General features: G+C 42.0%; 1 protein-coding gene across 1 annotated transcript in view; it reads left to right on the forward strand.

Moving 5' to 3' along the window:
- Window positions 1-7115: 7115 nt before the first annotated feature.
- Window positions 7116-16973, forward strand: part of MYO7B (myosin VIIB) — a 46973-nt gene continuing 37115 nt past the window's right edge. Inside the window, exons 1-10 of the mRNA XM_005154142.3 lie at window positions 7116-7133; window positions 8937-9050; window positions 9717-9869; window positions 11115-11299; window positions 12141-12262; window positions 12916-13058; window positions 13146-13259; window positions 14877-15030; window positions 16436-16512; window positions 16824-16943. Of these exons, the coding sequence (XP_005154199.2) occupies window positions 7116-7133; window positions 8937-9050; window positions 9717-9869; window positions 11115-11299; window positions 12141-12262; window positions 12916-13058; window positions 13146-13259; window positions 14877-15030; window positions 16436-16512; window positions 16824-16943 (1200 nt within the window). The remainder of the gene's footprint in view (window positions 7134-8936; window positions 9051-9716; window positions 9870-11114; window positions 11300-12140; window positions 12263-12915; window positions 13059-13145; window positions 13260-14876; window positions 15031-16435; window positions 16513-16823; window positions 16944-16973) is intronic.

The raw sequence follows: 16973 nt of genomic DNA on the forward strand, positions 1-16973 counted from the left end.
GGACCTGAAACTATGTCAGCTACCTTCAGGCTCCACGGTTATTTTCCATTACAAAGCCATCAAACTTACCATTACTTAGAACTGATTACATTTTGTGCTTTTGTGACTCCTTGTATCAAGGCGCATCTACATGGGTGGGCTCTGGACACTGCAATGGGGTCAACAGATTTATGTCGCTGCTGGCCAAAGGGGGGACCCATGGCTAGCCATGACAACTGAGGACTGGTTGTCTCACCGCATTTAGACTGCCCTAAGCTGTGATTCAACCTAGCTCATGTGTGGGTGGTTCCTCCACATTCAGAATAAGCTGATAGTTAGCACTGAATTGCTGGGTAATTGCTGACTTCCAGAGAAAACACAGGGGTAGAACAACCTGTGTCTTCCTCAGAAATTATTGTGTTCTGTTTTGGTAACCTCTATCCCCTGAGCAGTTGCATTATTCAATTATTTGGCATGCCTACGTTATGTCAGTAGAAGATTATTAGAGATTACTTCTGTCATTGATGCATTGTTTTGAAACAGAAAGCCTAACAAACGCATATGCTGCTGGTCTCTTGACTCTCTTCTTGTTCAATACCGAACAAAATGTCTTCATTTTCTCGGAGGTAGAGGTTAACATTTGACAAGTAGAAAATTGTTGAGGCAGTGTCATTTGGGGCATCCATAAACAGCAGTGATGTTTTAGAACCCTACATGCTCCACTTCTGTTCAGGGACATCAAAATTCGATGAGATGAGAACCCTGGGCAAAGTGAATCATTATTCTGTGCTAGAGGCACTTTAGAATGGATGGCAGAGAGGTTAAGCCATTATTAACACACTCCAGTGGCAAGCACAGCTGTAATGCAGGGAGTTCAGTGTACCGTGTTAAATACAGCTGAACTCTCTGAACTGAGTCATTACTCAACATCTTCTACAGTGTTCCACTTGGAGAAATTGGCAGTGGATCCAGTTCTTGGATACAGTCCTATGTTAGCAAAAATGCAGTACATACACATCCTGAAAGCAGCATACATAGAACATACAGAGAATGTCTCTGTTTACAGCTCTATAAGACTTTTCCAGCTAGCCCCACAGGTCACTTAGTGATCCTCAGGATGGCACTCTTAATGGTATCATGCCCTTTCTTCCTGCTTCTGTATGACTTTTATTGCTTTTAGCTCTTTTCCACTGCATGCTTTCACTTAGATCTTTTCTGGGAGGAGCAGGCCCATGTGCCACTATGTCACGGAAGGCTCCCATTCTTTCACTTATCTGACTTCATAAAGAAATGTAATGGCTTCGTACAGCTGACTAAATAGAAGGCAGTAGGACAACTTTAGTGTCACTCATTACAAAAAAGTTTTCTGCAGACAAAACACTAAGGTAGGAAATAACAAATGGGGGTAATGTAAGAGAAAATATGGACAAGGGGAAACATAGCTAGGAACTAACAACAAAAAATGTATTGAAGACTGTGCACCAAGGTATCCGAAGTTGTACCAAGGTGCCCAGAAAACACAGAAATCTATCACATAATAAAGTTCTGAGCAGGATCAGAGTATGATGGTAACCTTCCTTGGATATTAGTCATTTATAAATGGGTGTCATGTTGTGCACTGGTGGCAAGCTACTGTCCACAATTCCAGCACACTGAGGCTGCATTGATGAGAGAACAGAGAATTGCTTCATCTACTGGGAGAGGAAGGAGACACAAAGAGGTTCCTAAGTTATGAATTCCCATCTTTCTAAAAATAAACTTCCTAACACTGAGCCTGTTCCTGTGTCATCTCACGTGTACCACAGAGGGTGGGGTGCACTTTGGTCTTAAGCAACCTCACCTCAGCAATGCTGAATAATTGGGCATTGATTCTGACAGCTATTCTGCAGGTAATGTGTGTGTGCACACTAGTGTGCATACTTGTGTGCACATGTCTTTGTCCCTCATGAGCCAGAACTTGGCACATACTGGCCTATAATATACTCTTGTAATACCCTTTTGGCTGCATCCCAAAAGGAAGGATGGAGTGACACTCAGACCATAATGGGATTGCGCAGGAGGGGAGAATGACCTGCCTTCTACCAAGCAGGGTAAGCAGTGCCCTCTTGGCATGTGTGAAGGTGTGTGCTGACACACAATCCCAGAGCCACATCAGTCTGCCTCTCTGTACAACATCATCATGAACTGGCTGGAATGAAATAAGCCTTTCCCTGAAGGATAGAATGCTCCAGACAACCAAGGGATGCGCTTGGAAATCCTTTACTGGTATGTATCTCTTATTTAGTTTGCTTTGTTCCCTGCAGAGTGCCTTTCAGAGTGAAGAGACATCAGTGACTTAAAGCTACAAATCTGCTTAGAGGAGGGGAAGGAGGTTAGTGGAGACAGAAGGGCTTCTGAATGAGCAGTGTAAATTGCAAATTGTTCTCTCCAGTCAGACATCTTCCTTCAGAAACCTCAGACAAAAAAAAAAACCCTAGTTTAACACAAAACCTGGCATCTGGGACTTGGTGATGCGGAACTGACAAGGCTGCTTTTATTTAGCTAGAGAGGAAATGTGAGAGGTAGTGCCATGTGCAAATTAAACCCTTTGATCCTGACATCAATCTCTTAATTAGGAAGGTATCAGGAAGAGGCAGTTTTGTTAACACATGTCTATCCAGACAGACCCATTGCTCTGAACAACAGCAGGATTAAAGTCACCAGGGATTAGCAAATTTTCATTAGTTTCCTTTCTTAGTGCATTGCTCATCAGCACAAACCACAGGACAAATTACCCCTGATTACAGCTACAAATGTGTCTGTGCCCTGCACAGTCCCTCACCAAACCCTGTCTTCAGTGGTAAGGTGCTTTGCTGACCCCTGCAAGCTCCTGTTGTTCCCTGTTCACACAGCTCAGTGACTTCCTAAACCTGAGCTACCCCTGTTGCTTGACAGTCACTTTTCTAAAGAAGCCTTTACCAAGCTGCCTGCTCATGTCTCATTAGGTACATGTGCTTTACAAAGCATCTATGCTGCTCCTGCTTGGAATATCAAGTCTCTACTCCTTCAGCTTATGTTTTCTGGCTCTTGAGTATGTCTAGACTTAACTGTGGGAATCCGTCTCCCTTCAAACACGTTATTTCAGCCATACAATGAGTTGTGTTTTTCTTTCAGACTACTTTGAGTTCCATATATTTCCATCTCCTATAATTCATATATGTACTAGGACAGGAATACTGTACTTCTCTCTGAAATAGAACCCGCACCACACCTTGGTCATAAGTGCTAAAATGTCTGTATTTTCAAAATTATATTTTCTGCCCCAAAACACATTCAATTTGGAAGTTCAGCATGTCTGTTTCACCTGCTCAAGAAATATTCATAGCCCTTTTTTTCCCTGCAGTCTCATTACACAAAAAACTCTGGGTTTAGATATCTGCCTTGATAACATAAAAGTATGCACTTTGATTTATTTGCCAATATTTGACCTTCATCTAATAAAATCAGTACTTGAAATTTTGTTAATCCCACACAACATATAGACTTCTAAAAACTCTTGTATCAGAAATAAGTTTGCCAAAGGGTTACTTTGAGGCAAAATCCTTGAGTAAGAATGATTTGCACAGATCAAAACATTAAGAAAGCTCTCTTCTCTGCCTTGTGATTTTTTGCCTCCTTCTGAAAGTCTCCAAGCCCTGAAGGTCCTATGCTCTATTTCTGCATCTGTATCTTCATTTCTGCTGTAAAACTTAACAAAACCCTAGGTAAGGAGGCTAATATTAAAACAGATCTATGTAATGTGGATAAACACACATTACCCCCAGCTATTAGTTGCCATGACTTACCTCTGATTCGGATATGGAACTGCAGCAGGAGGCCCAGGAATCTTTCTCCTGCATTTTTTCAGGCTTTTTTTTGTCTTTCCCATCATACAGCTACAGCAGCTACATTGAACCTAGTAAATGAGAAAACAGGAGGTAAGGTACGAAGCAGACTAGCACGTATTCACAATTGTTGCACATGTTCATTTGCAGGTTGACTAAAGGGCATACAGTATAGTTCACAGTGAGGCAAGGCACCTCTTGTGTGCAGCGCTCTGGAGGAAGGTTATACTGTGACTTAAGGTAGATGGAAAAAATCCACTCCTTGTAGTTTGGGCTCACTATTAGGAATGCCTGACCCCTGGGTCCTTGCTCTGGCCAGAGAAACCCTGTATCTGCTTCTACAGATATACTACACTTCTGTTTCTTTCCCAAACATCACATCCAGTGCTGGAATTTAGTAAGATATGTGAGGACACCGGATTACTGAGAGTACATGTGGAGCAACCAGAAAGAGGGAAGCTTTTCATCATCCCGTCCTAAGTAGGAAAGAGAGAACTGGGCAGATAGGGTGTTAACACGCACCTAGATGCTGGAACAGAGGGACTGAGTGTTTGCTGGGAGATAAACAAATGACAACAAATCCAGGAAGTTTAGATGTGTGTGTATGTATCAATGTAAGTGTTGTGAGTTCATTTTGTTTGAGCTCTACATACTGTGAAACAGACTACCCTGTACGTAGACTGATGGGCATTTTCTTGCAGAAAGAGCTGTGCAAAACCAAGGGGAGAGATGAGAGATGAGGGCCTGATTTTCCTCTTATCTAACAGGGTGGCTCCAAGACAACCTCAGAGAAGTCAGTGGTGTTGAAGCAGTGTAAAGCAGGTGCTAAAGGGTTTTCTTCTTGGAAGTGCTTTCCAGAAGACTGAAAGAATTCAGGCACAGTGGAGAGACTGAAGTTTAAGGCTCACTCAGGCAAGAATAGGCCTTCCAACTTACTGGAATGCCTGACTTGGAAATGACATATGCTGAACTGGGAGCAAAGTCCTGTAATAAATAACCATGGTTCAGTCATTTCCTCCTTTGTGTGGCAGAGAACTGGTAGCTGGTGAGGGATCCCTTAATGGCACCAGTACCAGTTTTACCTTTCTTCTTACTTCAGTGCTTATGAAAAAGAGAGAACTACGCTGCAGAAAGCAGACAGTGAAGATTTCTTCTGGAGAGGTAATTTCCCATCCTGTGGGGTGCAATTTAGTTTACAGGGTTGCACTGCTTTGGGAAGAAAAGCAACAGAGAGAGACAGGCATTGTCCGAAAGCAGCTATTCAAGCAGGTGGGGGGGGGTGGCCACTTATGGTTTAACTGAGAATAAACACTTTAAATGTTGAAACTGTGCATCCCGGATTGTGTGGGATCTCCTTCACACATGTCCATTCTTGGCTACTGTCAGAGACTGGATCTGGAGCTAGCTATGCCTTTGATGCCACACGTGTCTGCATGTACTACTCCATCTTTGTTCTGGGTGACATTTCTGCTCTGTTCCTGTGTTCTGGTTTCTGGTAAGGTGGAAAAGTGTCTATCAGGTGTGAGTCACTGTGGCTGACCACTGCCATCTTTGGTCTGTTTTTGCTAAGTACCATGCTTCTGTACCACCTTACATCACTCATAGCAACACGGCATCGCACTGTTGAAGTTAACACTCAGATCTGGTTCCTGAGTCCTGAATAAGAACATGAGGGTGTCACTGTAAGGATAACTGCTTATCAAAGACAAAAGTTCCTTCTTGACACAGTGTTATAAAAGAGAAAACAACAGAAAAAAAGCAGGCAGAAAGAACACATCCATGTTGCATTGGTACATGTTGGTAGGTGATGTGCTTGAGAATTGTCTTAGTTACCGATGAACTCTGGATGTTGACTTAGTCTCACAAGGAAAATCAATTCTTAATATAGTCAGCAGGTGTTGTGCTGGGGTCACAGCTCTTGTGGTTTCTCCGAGTGCCAGCTTTGGTTATTAAGGGTGATATTTCACTCTTTTCTTGCAATTGGGTCACCCATGTGAAAATTACATTTGAAGGTCCTTCTTTAAAATGTGTGTTAGCACTGGATTTCTACACCAATAGTCTGTCATCTCCAGAAGCTTCTACATATTTTTCACTTTGGGATCATAATGCATTTCATAATTTTGATAATTTGTCATTTTCAGCATTCTCTTATGATAACTTTAAAATGGTAAGTCATTCTGGGCTTGTTTAGAAACCCTGTTCAATCCATGCTACTGTATAGCCCTTTACAGCCACAAAAAGGGCACAAAGATCATGTACCTTGTCGAGCACTTCCTACTTTCAGTTTTGCTACTCTAATAGCCCTCCTTATGGTTAAGACACTGGTTTAACCCACAAGTGGCAGGATCTTGCATACAGGAGTATATTTCCTCCTATTCAGTCTGAAGAAAAGTTTGGTTATGCACCAATCGATTTTAAATAAAACCATGGTTTATGGAAGAATTTCATACCTCCGTAAATAACATAGGCAAAAATGTGGGCATCTATAGGAAAGCAAGTGATAAAACAAGCCTTAATTCTCTCACTGTGATGTTTTCTTTTAACATTGAAAGTTGTTAAAACAAGAGGGAACACCCAATACTAACCCGGAACTGCATCTTGATTTTTAATAATAATCTTCAGTTTTCAAGAGCATGGGTTTCCAAAAAAGAAAGTGGCAACTTGAAACACTTCTGATAATTTAGTTGCAAAGTTCTAAACCTCAGAAACTTGTATAACTCCACCATAAAATGAAGAGAAATCGTCAAATTATTTATATTATTCAATCTGAAAAGTAATGAAATCTGAGTGTCTCTCAAAATGTATATCATCCATATTACACAGAATTGTAAACAGCCATCAAACACTTCAAGCATAAGATTTTGAAGCTTGACACATGATAGAAGAAGTCTTAAGGACATCATTGAAATTACTAATGATTATTATTGGAAACTACCCAGTATGAAAATGTGTACAGTGACCTCTTCAAGGTTGAAAGCATCTCCAGAGCTACATGGTAGAACTCAAGAGCAGGCCACCGCACTAGTGCTGCAGGTTCTTTGCTTTGTGCAGATGGTTTCATTGTTTTTGCATTGGGTGTACCTTATGATGATCTCTTCTGCTTTAACAAAATCTATACACATAATTATTTTAAGGCATTTTGCTATTATTACTTACAAGGAGACATCTCAAGGAAACCCCAACTGTCTGTTCTAATCCAAACCTGAGCCCTTTTCTGGCATAATGTTATGTTCTTCTTGGCACTGCAGGTTACGTACAGTGAGCTGAAACATAATGGTGGTTTTCAGAAAGGTAAGTCCTATTCTCTGCTGTGATTTACTGATTAGCCTGAGGCTCACAGAGGAGAAAATCATGGTTCAACTCAAATACAAGATAACCCAGTATCAAAGAGGTATCAAATATTATCAATCAAGACTAAAGTGGAAGATGTGTCTTGCCTAGCCTGGCTGTATTCATGCTGAGCTGGTGACCTCTGTCACAAGGTGTGGCACTGAAAGTGCACACACCTCGGAGTTTTATTCAATGCAACTGAGAGCTGTCAGTCTGTACTATTCCTTGTGGCATAACAGTTCTTTTTGTACAGTGTTTATAGATGCCTTACACTGCAGTTGTTTGGTTTTAAATGTAAGCCCATGAAGTATCTTGAGAGGAAAAAGAAATATTATTTCAGTAAAACCCTTGAAACTGTAACAGTAAATGCCACAGTATGTAACAGAAATTGTATACAAGAAGAAACTTGGCTAGAAAGCCACTTCATACCTATTGAAGATCAGCTTTGTTCAGTTGTCATTCCAGCCATTACAGTAAAACTTTCTGTTTGAAGCTGTATTGGTGCCTGGAGCAAGAGAAGGTATTCCTGGGGGCTTGGAGTTGAGGCATGTAACAGGGACAGTAGTGCAGCAACACAATGCTGCTTATTCCTAGGAAAGGTCAGCAGTAGCTCACACATTCCTCAGGGACAGCAGGGCAGTTACTGGTAGCTTGTTCTGCAGAGAGGCAGGATGTTACCTCTACAAATGTGAAGAGAGGAGCTGGGCTTAATAAAGAATGTGTTGGGTTTTTTTCCAAAGAAAGATCATGGAAACACCCACATTTGTAAGGGATTTAGCTGTATCTAAAAACTCTTGCAACAGAGCCTTCTAAATTTCCAGGCATCTAGTCTGTACATGTTTGTTTTTGCTGGTAATGTCTTTGTTTCCAAGCATCCCTTCTGAAAGAACGCCATAACTAATATAAGACTGTCAAGACATTTCAGCCGCATCCAGTTCTGGGCCCCTCAGTTCAAGAAGGACAGGGAATTGCTTGAAAGAGTCCAGCGCAGAGCCACAAAGATGATGAAGGGAGTGGAACACCTCCCTTATGAGGAGAGGCTGAGGGAGCTGGGTCTCTTTAGCTTGGAGGAGACTGAGGGGTGACCTCATCAGTGTTTACAAATATGTAAAGGGTGGGTGTCAGGATGATAGAGCTAGACTTTTTTCAGTGATATCCAGTGGTAGGACAAGGGGCAATGGGTGTAAACTGGAGCATAGGAGGTTCCACGTTAACATCAGGAAGAACTTCTTTACTGTAAGAGTGACAGAGCACTGGAACAGGTTGCCCAGGGGGGTTGTGGAGTCTCCTACATTGGAGATATTCAAGGCCCGCCTGGACAAGTTCCTGTGTGATGTACTCTAGGTTACCCTGCTCTTGCAGGGGGGTTGGACTAGATGATCTTTTGAGGTCCCTTCCAACCCTCAGGATTCTGTGATTCTGTGATTCTGTGATTCACTGTGCCTCCTGCCAACCTCTGGAAGGTAGTAGAGCTGAGTACCTGCTGTCCTTGTAAAATGTGTTGCCTCATTCCTCTTGTGAGACAGCTGGGTTTGGATTGATGACTTCTCCAAAGTCATGTTCCAGGTCAGCTATGGAGCTGGGAGTACAACTCAAGGGTTCTGGTATTATAACTGTTAGACTGTACTGACTGGGAGCAGCAAGAGCTTCCTCAGTTAAACACTGCTAAAGGAATCAAAGCACTAAAAAATCCAGACCAAGAGCCTGTGAGCTATATGACATCAAGTAGATCACTGTGTTGATGATTGCTTTTCTTCTCACCAGGGTGATCATGTGTGGCTGGACACTCAACCGAACAGTGAATTCAATGTCCCTATTGGGGCAGTTGTGAAGGACTCTGACTCAGGACGGATTTTGCTGGAGGATGATGAAGGCAAGGTGAGCTACTCTGTAAATTTCTGTAAAAGATGAACATTTAAAACATGAAATTCTTTCAGTATGTTTAGTATAAATTTAGTGTAAGTGCACTAAAACTTTACATGTACAAAGTACTTTGTAAAGTACAAAGTACAGAAAAATGGCCATATTTCCATCTAGCCAAATGATCTGACTTTGGGAAAGTCTGGTAGGATATACTGAAAGAAAGGATATAAAACTAAGGCAAGCATAGGGTGATACCGTAGTATCCCCCGGTCCCAGTACTATGATGATTTAGAGCTTCCTGAGCTAGAGGTTATATCTATGTAGTTGTGAGAAAAAAATGGACAGGCTCCATTTAGGTGAAAGAATGACTCTTAGGAGCTTTAGGTGAAATCGTGATCCCACTAAAGTCAGCTGGGGTTTCATCTGCCTACTTCGTGCAATGTTGCGGCTCTAATGACCTAATAGGGCTGCACTCTGAGCAGTGCTAAACATGGTGATGTCCAGAACCCACTTGAATGGCTTCATCCAGTGAAAGTACCAATCATCTGGCCCTGGAGAGCAGCAACTGTGTTTTAGATTATGCTTGTTTGGCTATGGAGTATACTGAAGCTTTATGGTTCTCCTTTGCTTGCTTCTGAGCAACAGCATAATATATTAAAGCACATGCCTTGCCTCGTTCAGGAACACTGGATCACGGCTCGGAACATGCACATGGTGCGCCTTATGCACCCCTCCTCTGTCCAGGGGGTAGAAGACATGATCCGCCTTGGGGACCTCCATGAAGCAGGCATAGTGCACAACCTCCTCATCCGCCACCAAGAACACAAAATCTATGTGAGTGCCAAGGCCACCAGGCAGAGTACTTTCAGGAACAGCCTCTACTACACATTTAGCAAAGTGACCCAAGCAGCATGTAAGCCTTTCATGCATGGAGCTCTCTGCTTCCTTTACAGATAGAAGGTGCCAAGGAGACACCACAAAGTTTTTGTCTTATTTCCTTCAAGAACTTTGACTGTGAAGAAGAGAGCTAATAGCAGCCTCTGAAATCACAGATATGTGTAGGTAGTGGTGCTGCTTATTTCCTCATAGATTGATCATTTTCACCAGTGACTGATAGCTAAATCCAGCCCATTTTATGCCTTACTGCTGCTACTAACTTCAGCTGTGACTCAGGATCAATCTCAGTAGTACACAGTAACATGATTTGGATGTCCTCCAGTCCAAGTCAATGTTTACTTGATTCTGACGTAATAAAATAGATAAAGAATAAATCTGGATATTTAGGATCCCTGGTTTCATTTCTTATCCATTACGGATTTTATCTGTGACTGAGCAATTTGGCATTTTTAGTTTCTTTGTTCCTTAGTTCCTGGTTTTTAATATGATAATAATATTCAGGTTTTTCCATGCTTTACTTTCAATGTTGTATAGGCTATAGGAAAGGAGCTGCCTCTTACAATGCAGATGTGGTGATGATTAGTGTAAATAAGGACTGATTTTATGAATGCTGTAGCTGTAACTACCAAGAGGTGTGTGAAGGCCTGTTACATTAGACTCAGTCTGCAGTTGTCTTATGTAAAAGTTCTTGAACAATACTATTGCCTTGCATTTCCACAGACTTCAACAGCCTTCTTCATTCAATGGTGCTGTTGTTCATAAAATGTAGCTAAATGACTGTGAATAATGCAAACCATAACTTTGCCCATTGGCAAAGTTCAGCTACCTCTGCACTAGAACACAAAAGCAGCTTAACAAAACACTACAAAACAGCTTATGATAACACACAAAAATCTCAGGTCAAACTGACCTTTATCATGCTTTAGCTTGAGACAGTGAACTAAGCTGTGGTTTGGCAGCGAGATTGTAGCTAGGATTCTTTCTTCTGTGAAAAACTCCATATTCTGGGATATTTAAAGGCAGTTTATAGTGAGGAACCAGGTTCTCAGGTTCACCTAAGTGCTGCTATAGATCTCCTAGATTTCCCTTCTGCCTCTGTTTAGACTTATACTGCAAGTGGCTTTGATTGTATTCTTATTTGTAGGTTTGCTGCCAAAGGTAACACTCATAACTGTTTTCCAGACTTACACAGGATCCATATTGGTAGCAGTGAATCCATACCAGCTTCTGCCGCTCTACACAGTCGATCAGATCAGACTGTACTCTAACAAGAGGATTGGAGAGCTACCACCTCATGTCTTTGCCATTGCAGACAATTGCTACTTCAATATGAAGAGGAATAAGAGAGACCAGTGCTGTGTCATCAGGTAACTGGACTTAGAGAGGATGAGTAGCAGAAACCAAGTCTGGCATGCTCAGGGGGCATCTCTGTGGACATAGGAGACCTTCCAAAGGGAAGTGCACAGATAAGATTAGAGACAACAGGAAGGAAATATTTTCTCCCCTTCATTTTCAGTTAGGGCTGCAGAAGGTAGAACATAAGCAAGGGATTTCTGAAGTCCATTGTTTTCCCCCAGAATCTTTGAATGTGGATATACATTCTGCACGTGGTCACTACATATGGAAACATAGAATATGAGCCTGTGTGATGTAAGGCTATCTTTTACCTTGGGGACATGATGCTTGTGTTACATGTATTTTCTGAGAACAGAGATTTTCTGGAGTGAAACAACCTCTGCTAACATGAAGATGGAAGGAAACTTTCTTCATTCTGTGAAGACAAAACACGTATTCACTTTCTGTTAACCATCAGTGTGAAGAACCAGATAATCTCATTGTAATAATATCTGATTATAGCTGAGGCAATTCAGCTGATGTGCTAAAACCAGCACTGAAAATCTTGTAATGCCTTATAGGTGAAAAGCAAGTGGTCATTTAACTTGCACTGGTACAGAATGTCTTCCGTGGATTTGGTTGGTTTTAATTAATGGGAGGATTTAGTCCTCAGCCCAAGTCTAAAATATTTTAGCAGATAAGATAATGGAAGGCTAAATTCTCCAGCCTTCCATGAAAGACACTGATCTGCCCTTAACAGGGTAAATCTAAGTGAGTTTTATTCTACTTTCAATTTGGTCTGCCATTTTGCCACCCTAGTCAAAAAAAAAAAAGAAGAAAGAAAACCTTCAATGATTTTGTTTCTTACTGCAGTGGAGAATCTGGAGCTGGGAAGACTGAAAGCACAAAACTAATACTACAGTTTTTGGCAGCGATCAGTGGCCAGCATTCCTGGATAGAGCAGCAAGTCCTAGAGGCCAACCCCATTCTGGAAGGTGGGTTCTTTAGCAAACATGCCTGATTTACTGCCTTTATCTCAGGATTTTGTAATGGATAAAAAAGTCAGAAACAGATCTTTAAACAGATGCTAAACTCCTGAAACACTGGTGATGCATGGTAGAAATTCTCTATACTTTTCTGCCATGTCCTCATGAACTCCGCAGCAGCTCCCACAAGGTAACCTGGAACTGCTGGGAGCATAAGAGTACCTGAGAATGCAGAGCCCAAGGTGAAGACCCCTGATTTAGCATTTACACTAGATAGCAGTGGCAAAATGACTGGCTAAGCATAGATATATCTATAGGAGAAGCTCCTGACACATCTCTCTCTGTAGAAGGATCAAGTAAGTTCCCAGGAAGTCCTTCTGGAGGTCTTCACACCTGCCCCGCTCTCTTGGCTGGCCAGATTGGCTGGCTGCATCTGGAGCATTTGAATATGTTTTTTAGAGCACAGTTATCTGGATGCACAGTATGCCTGCTTCTCTCTTTAGGAGGCAGCCTGAGACCAGATACTCTGCAGTGCTTGTCAGCACTGTCATTTCAAACACACAAGTGTAAAATGTTAGCAGAAAAAAGTAGGGCATAAAAAATAGACTTGATGTGCATTAACTGCAGTAATACAGATACTATCTCTGTCCCCTGCCCATCAGCTTTTGGAAATGCCAAGACAATTCGAAATGACAATTCAAGCCGCTTTGGGAAATACATCGATATTCACTTCAACCAAAATGGTGTGATAGAAGGAGCCCGGATAGAACAGTTCCTTCTGGAGAAGTCCAGGGTTTGCCGGCAGGTAAGAGTTAGGGCAGAGATACATTCTGCCTGCTCACTCCAAGCTTACACTGACAAGGCTGACCATTGGCCTATTTCTTTATCTTAGGCTCCAGAGGAGAGAAATTACCACATCTTCTACTGCATGCTAATGGGGATGAATACAGAGCAGAAAAAGATGCTAAATCTGGGCACTGCTTCAGAGTACACTTATCTCACTATGGTAATAGTCTCTGCTTTCTTCTCATTATCTCTCAGCCATTTTCTTCTCCCAGAGCTGCAGATGGGTAGTTACCAAACATAAACAGTCCTTTCCTCTAAGTACCAGAAGCAGTAACGCTAAAAGTGTGAGCCTCTGTTTCAGAGATCTAATTTAATGTCCACCAGTGGGAGGCAGCTTGTGGCAGTTCAAAGGCTACTATCAAAGTCAGATTTAGGAAACCTAAACGGCATCTTAAAGTGTGTGTGAAATACTCTCCACTTTCACAGGCAAGATGAATGCAAGGGATCTTATGCCAGGAAGAATACTAATAGGTATGTATACCTTAGGGGAAAATGAGTAAGCAGAATCAGTGCCAAGAATCCTAGCCCTTATATCTGATAAATCTTATACACATAATGCAGGAAGCTTGCATTCATTAGCTGATGCTAATGTCCCTGTCTGGGTTTATGTTGCCATAGTGGCAGCAGCGGGATGTTCATAGGTGAGAGTTTTTAAAACAGCTAATTGGTTTAGAACATGAAAGCCATGGTGGAAATCCTGTTCTTTAGCCTGTGCAGATACCTTGTATTACATACATCAGCTGGTTTGGTTTGACCTGTTCTACAGCCATGAAAAAAATGGGGCTAAGTCCCGCCTCTACTGAAGTTAGTGGAGGTAGACATTTAGTTTGAGAGGAAATAAATTAAAACAGGACTATAAAGCTGTTTCTGTAGTCTCAAAAGCAAAACCATTAAGTTCCTGGAGATTTTATAGAAATACATTTTCAAAACAGCAGTGATCTTGCAGAAAGAGCTGATGATTGCAATTCATACATTAGCCATTCCATTAAAAGATCTGAAGTTTCCTGATCAGTATTATACAGAGACAAGAATATTAGATTAAAGGAGAAGGTATCTGTGCTTTTGTTCAGGTCAGCTGCTGCACAAGCTGGCATGTTTGCAGGCTGTAAACTGAAATGTCTAGGAATACTTCACTTTTGTAACCATCACAATATATTGTCAGAAATAGTAGGGATAAAAAAAGGCATTTTCCCCATCTCCCTCAGGGCTGAAAATAGTTTCTCTCAGGAGCAGCATCCTAGGACCCACTTTGCAAGCTTTGTCAAAGATTCTATTGATGATGCTTTAGATGCTTCCATCTGCCTTCCACTAGGACCTAACATCCTTATTCTGAGATTTGCCTTCTAGTACTGATCCAATCCTACTTGCTTTGATTTGGAATTAGGGGTCTTAACTGTCCACTGACAAGGCAGAGAAGGAAACAGAAGAAACATGGCCTTGCAAGTGTATGTAACCTTATTAAAGTTTCCTGTCCTTTACTCCAGAGCAGCCTTGCCCTCATATTTTCCTTCTGGTTTCCTTAGTATTCAGTCTACCCCTGGAGAAAAGCATTATTTAGTCCTCTGCTAATGGGTTCTTCTTGAGAGTAGAGATGAGGTAAGAAACAGACATGGGAAAAGCATACAGAATATCTACATAGGTTTTTATCTTGCATCCTGTGGAAAGAGGCTTACAAGGCATCTACATTGTGTACAAGGGTTTATCAGACTGCAGGTCCTTTCTTCCTTGTATGGGTGCCAGGAGGATTTTCCTTACCTGCAGGTGTGGTGTCTTGCAGGGCAACTGCACATTCTGTGATGGCCGGAATGATGCAAAGGATTATGCTCACATTCGCTCAGCTATGAAGATCCTCACATTCTCAGATTCTGAGCACTGGGACATCAGCAAGCTGTTGGCTGCAATCCTGCACCTAGGAAATGTGGAGTTCGAAGGTAAACTCACCACTGTCTGTGCTTGGTCCTTCACTGGACTCTATGGTAAAGGCCTAACAGTGTTGCCTTCTTTCATCTGTACAGATTAGGTACAGATTAGATTACATGTTATTGTGGTTTAAACCCAGCCAGTAACTCAGAACCATGCAGCCACTCACTCACTCACCCATGCTCTGGGCAGGATGGAGAGGAGAATTGAAAGCATGTAAACCCCATGGGCTGAGATAAGAGCAGCCCAATAATTAAAGTACAATATAAAACTACTACAACTATTACTAATAATAATGAAAAGGGAAGTAACAAAAGGAAAGAACATAAAACTAAAAAGGAAAGGAGAAAAATCCCAACAACAAACACAAGTGATACACAGTAGAATTGCTTACCACCCTCCTCACTGGCAGAGCATGAGACTGAAGTCCTCCGTTGGAGTAAGCATTACCTAGCAACAACTAAAAATATTGGTGTGTTACCAACACTGTTCTCAGGCTAAAGCCCAAACACAGCACTGGACCAGCTACTACAAAGGAGAAAGACAACTGTTAGAGATGAACCCAGGACACATGGGCTGCTTTCCCCTGGCTGAACAGGGTTGAAAGGGCAGGCAGATAAGCACAGGAAGTTCTGATTTGTAACTCAACTGCCTAGTGTTTTGAAAGACATAATCTTATTTTGTCATGCTATCAGGTTTCCATGGTTATAAATAGGCTCTTACCACACAAACTGAAACAACAGGTAATATAGTGCCACGTTATATTTGCTGATTGTTGTGCTACACAAGCCAGAGGACACAGGAGCAGCTGAGTGATGTTTGTTGTGGAGATGATAGCAGTCATTCTGGCTAAATTTGGTGAACACTCATCTGCATAAGTGCATTTCTAGTATGGCGCAGGCACAATATGAGACATCCACCAGCAGGATGCCAGAAGCTGTCATATTAAATAAAAGGATGTCTTCTTATCCTGTGACACAGAGGGCCCAATACAGAGATGACAGCTGGATTCTTTGAAGTAATGCTGGTTGCTAAAATAAAGGATTTCCCTTATCCCTCTTCATTGTCGAAATTTTCCACAAGCCAGATACATGGAAAAAAAATATTTTCAGAAGTCAGATGCCACTTTCCCAGCCCCTCAATACCTGCTATTTAAAATTAATAACCTCTCAGTTTTGCTGCTTTTTTGGCCTGCCTGATGTTCTGGAATTGTGAGGAACCTATACATCCCAGGATACCTGCATGAAATCAGGACCTTCCTCAGTAAAAGCATCAAACCTGAGAGTTTCAAAAGAACTTACTGCCTTGCCACATTCCCAAAGCTACAGGGCTGCAGCAATTCAGCTGCAATGACAGCACAGCCCCTCACCATAGCAGAAATTATTCACCCTGAGATTGACTGTTTCCTCATTGTAGCGGCCGTGTATGACAACTTGGACTGCTCTGATGTGATGGACTCACCACACTTCTCAATTGCAACCAAACTGCTTGAGGTAACAGACTCTCATCTCCTCCTACTAGTTTTCTCCTTCACCCTTGTTCCCTGAGCGTAGTAACACAGCAAAACTCTGTGGAATATATATGGATGCACATACAATGGGCATATGTCTTCTTTCCTCTAACAATCAAGTGATGCTTGCTGCAGATGTCTCTCTGAGCTAGGAGAACTTAAGCTGGGACAGCAGGCCACTGGTGAATGCTGCTGGACAGGCAGTTTGTCATGGCCCTCTTCCTCCTGAGACAGACTTTACTGGATCTCCTTTATCCACCTGGAATGACCAGGTTGCCATGACTGTTCCTCCAGGTGGACTCCAGTGAACTCCAGAACAGCCTCACAAACCTCTCCATCATTGTTCGAGGAGAAAGTGTGTCCAGGCCTCTAAACATTGTTCAAGCTGCAGATGGGAGGGATGCCTTTGTGAAGGTACTGGTGCTTTAATCTTCCCTGTTTAAA

Source organism: Melopsittacus undulatus, chromosome 6 (assembly GCF_012275295.1).
Source record: "Melopsittacus undulatus isolate bMelUnd1 chromosome 6, bMelUnd1.mat.Z, whole genome shotgun sequence".
NCBI classification, from domain to species: Eukaryota; Metazoa; Chordata; class Aves; order Psittaciformes; family Psittaculidae; genus Melopsittacus; species Melopsittacus undulatus.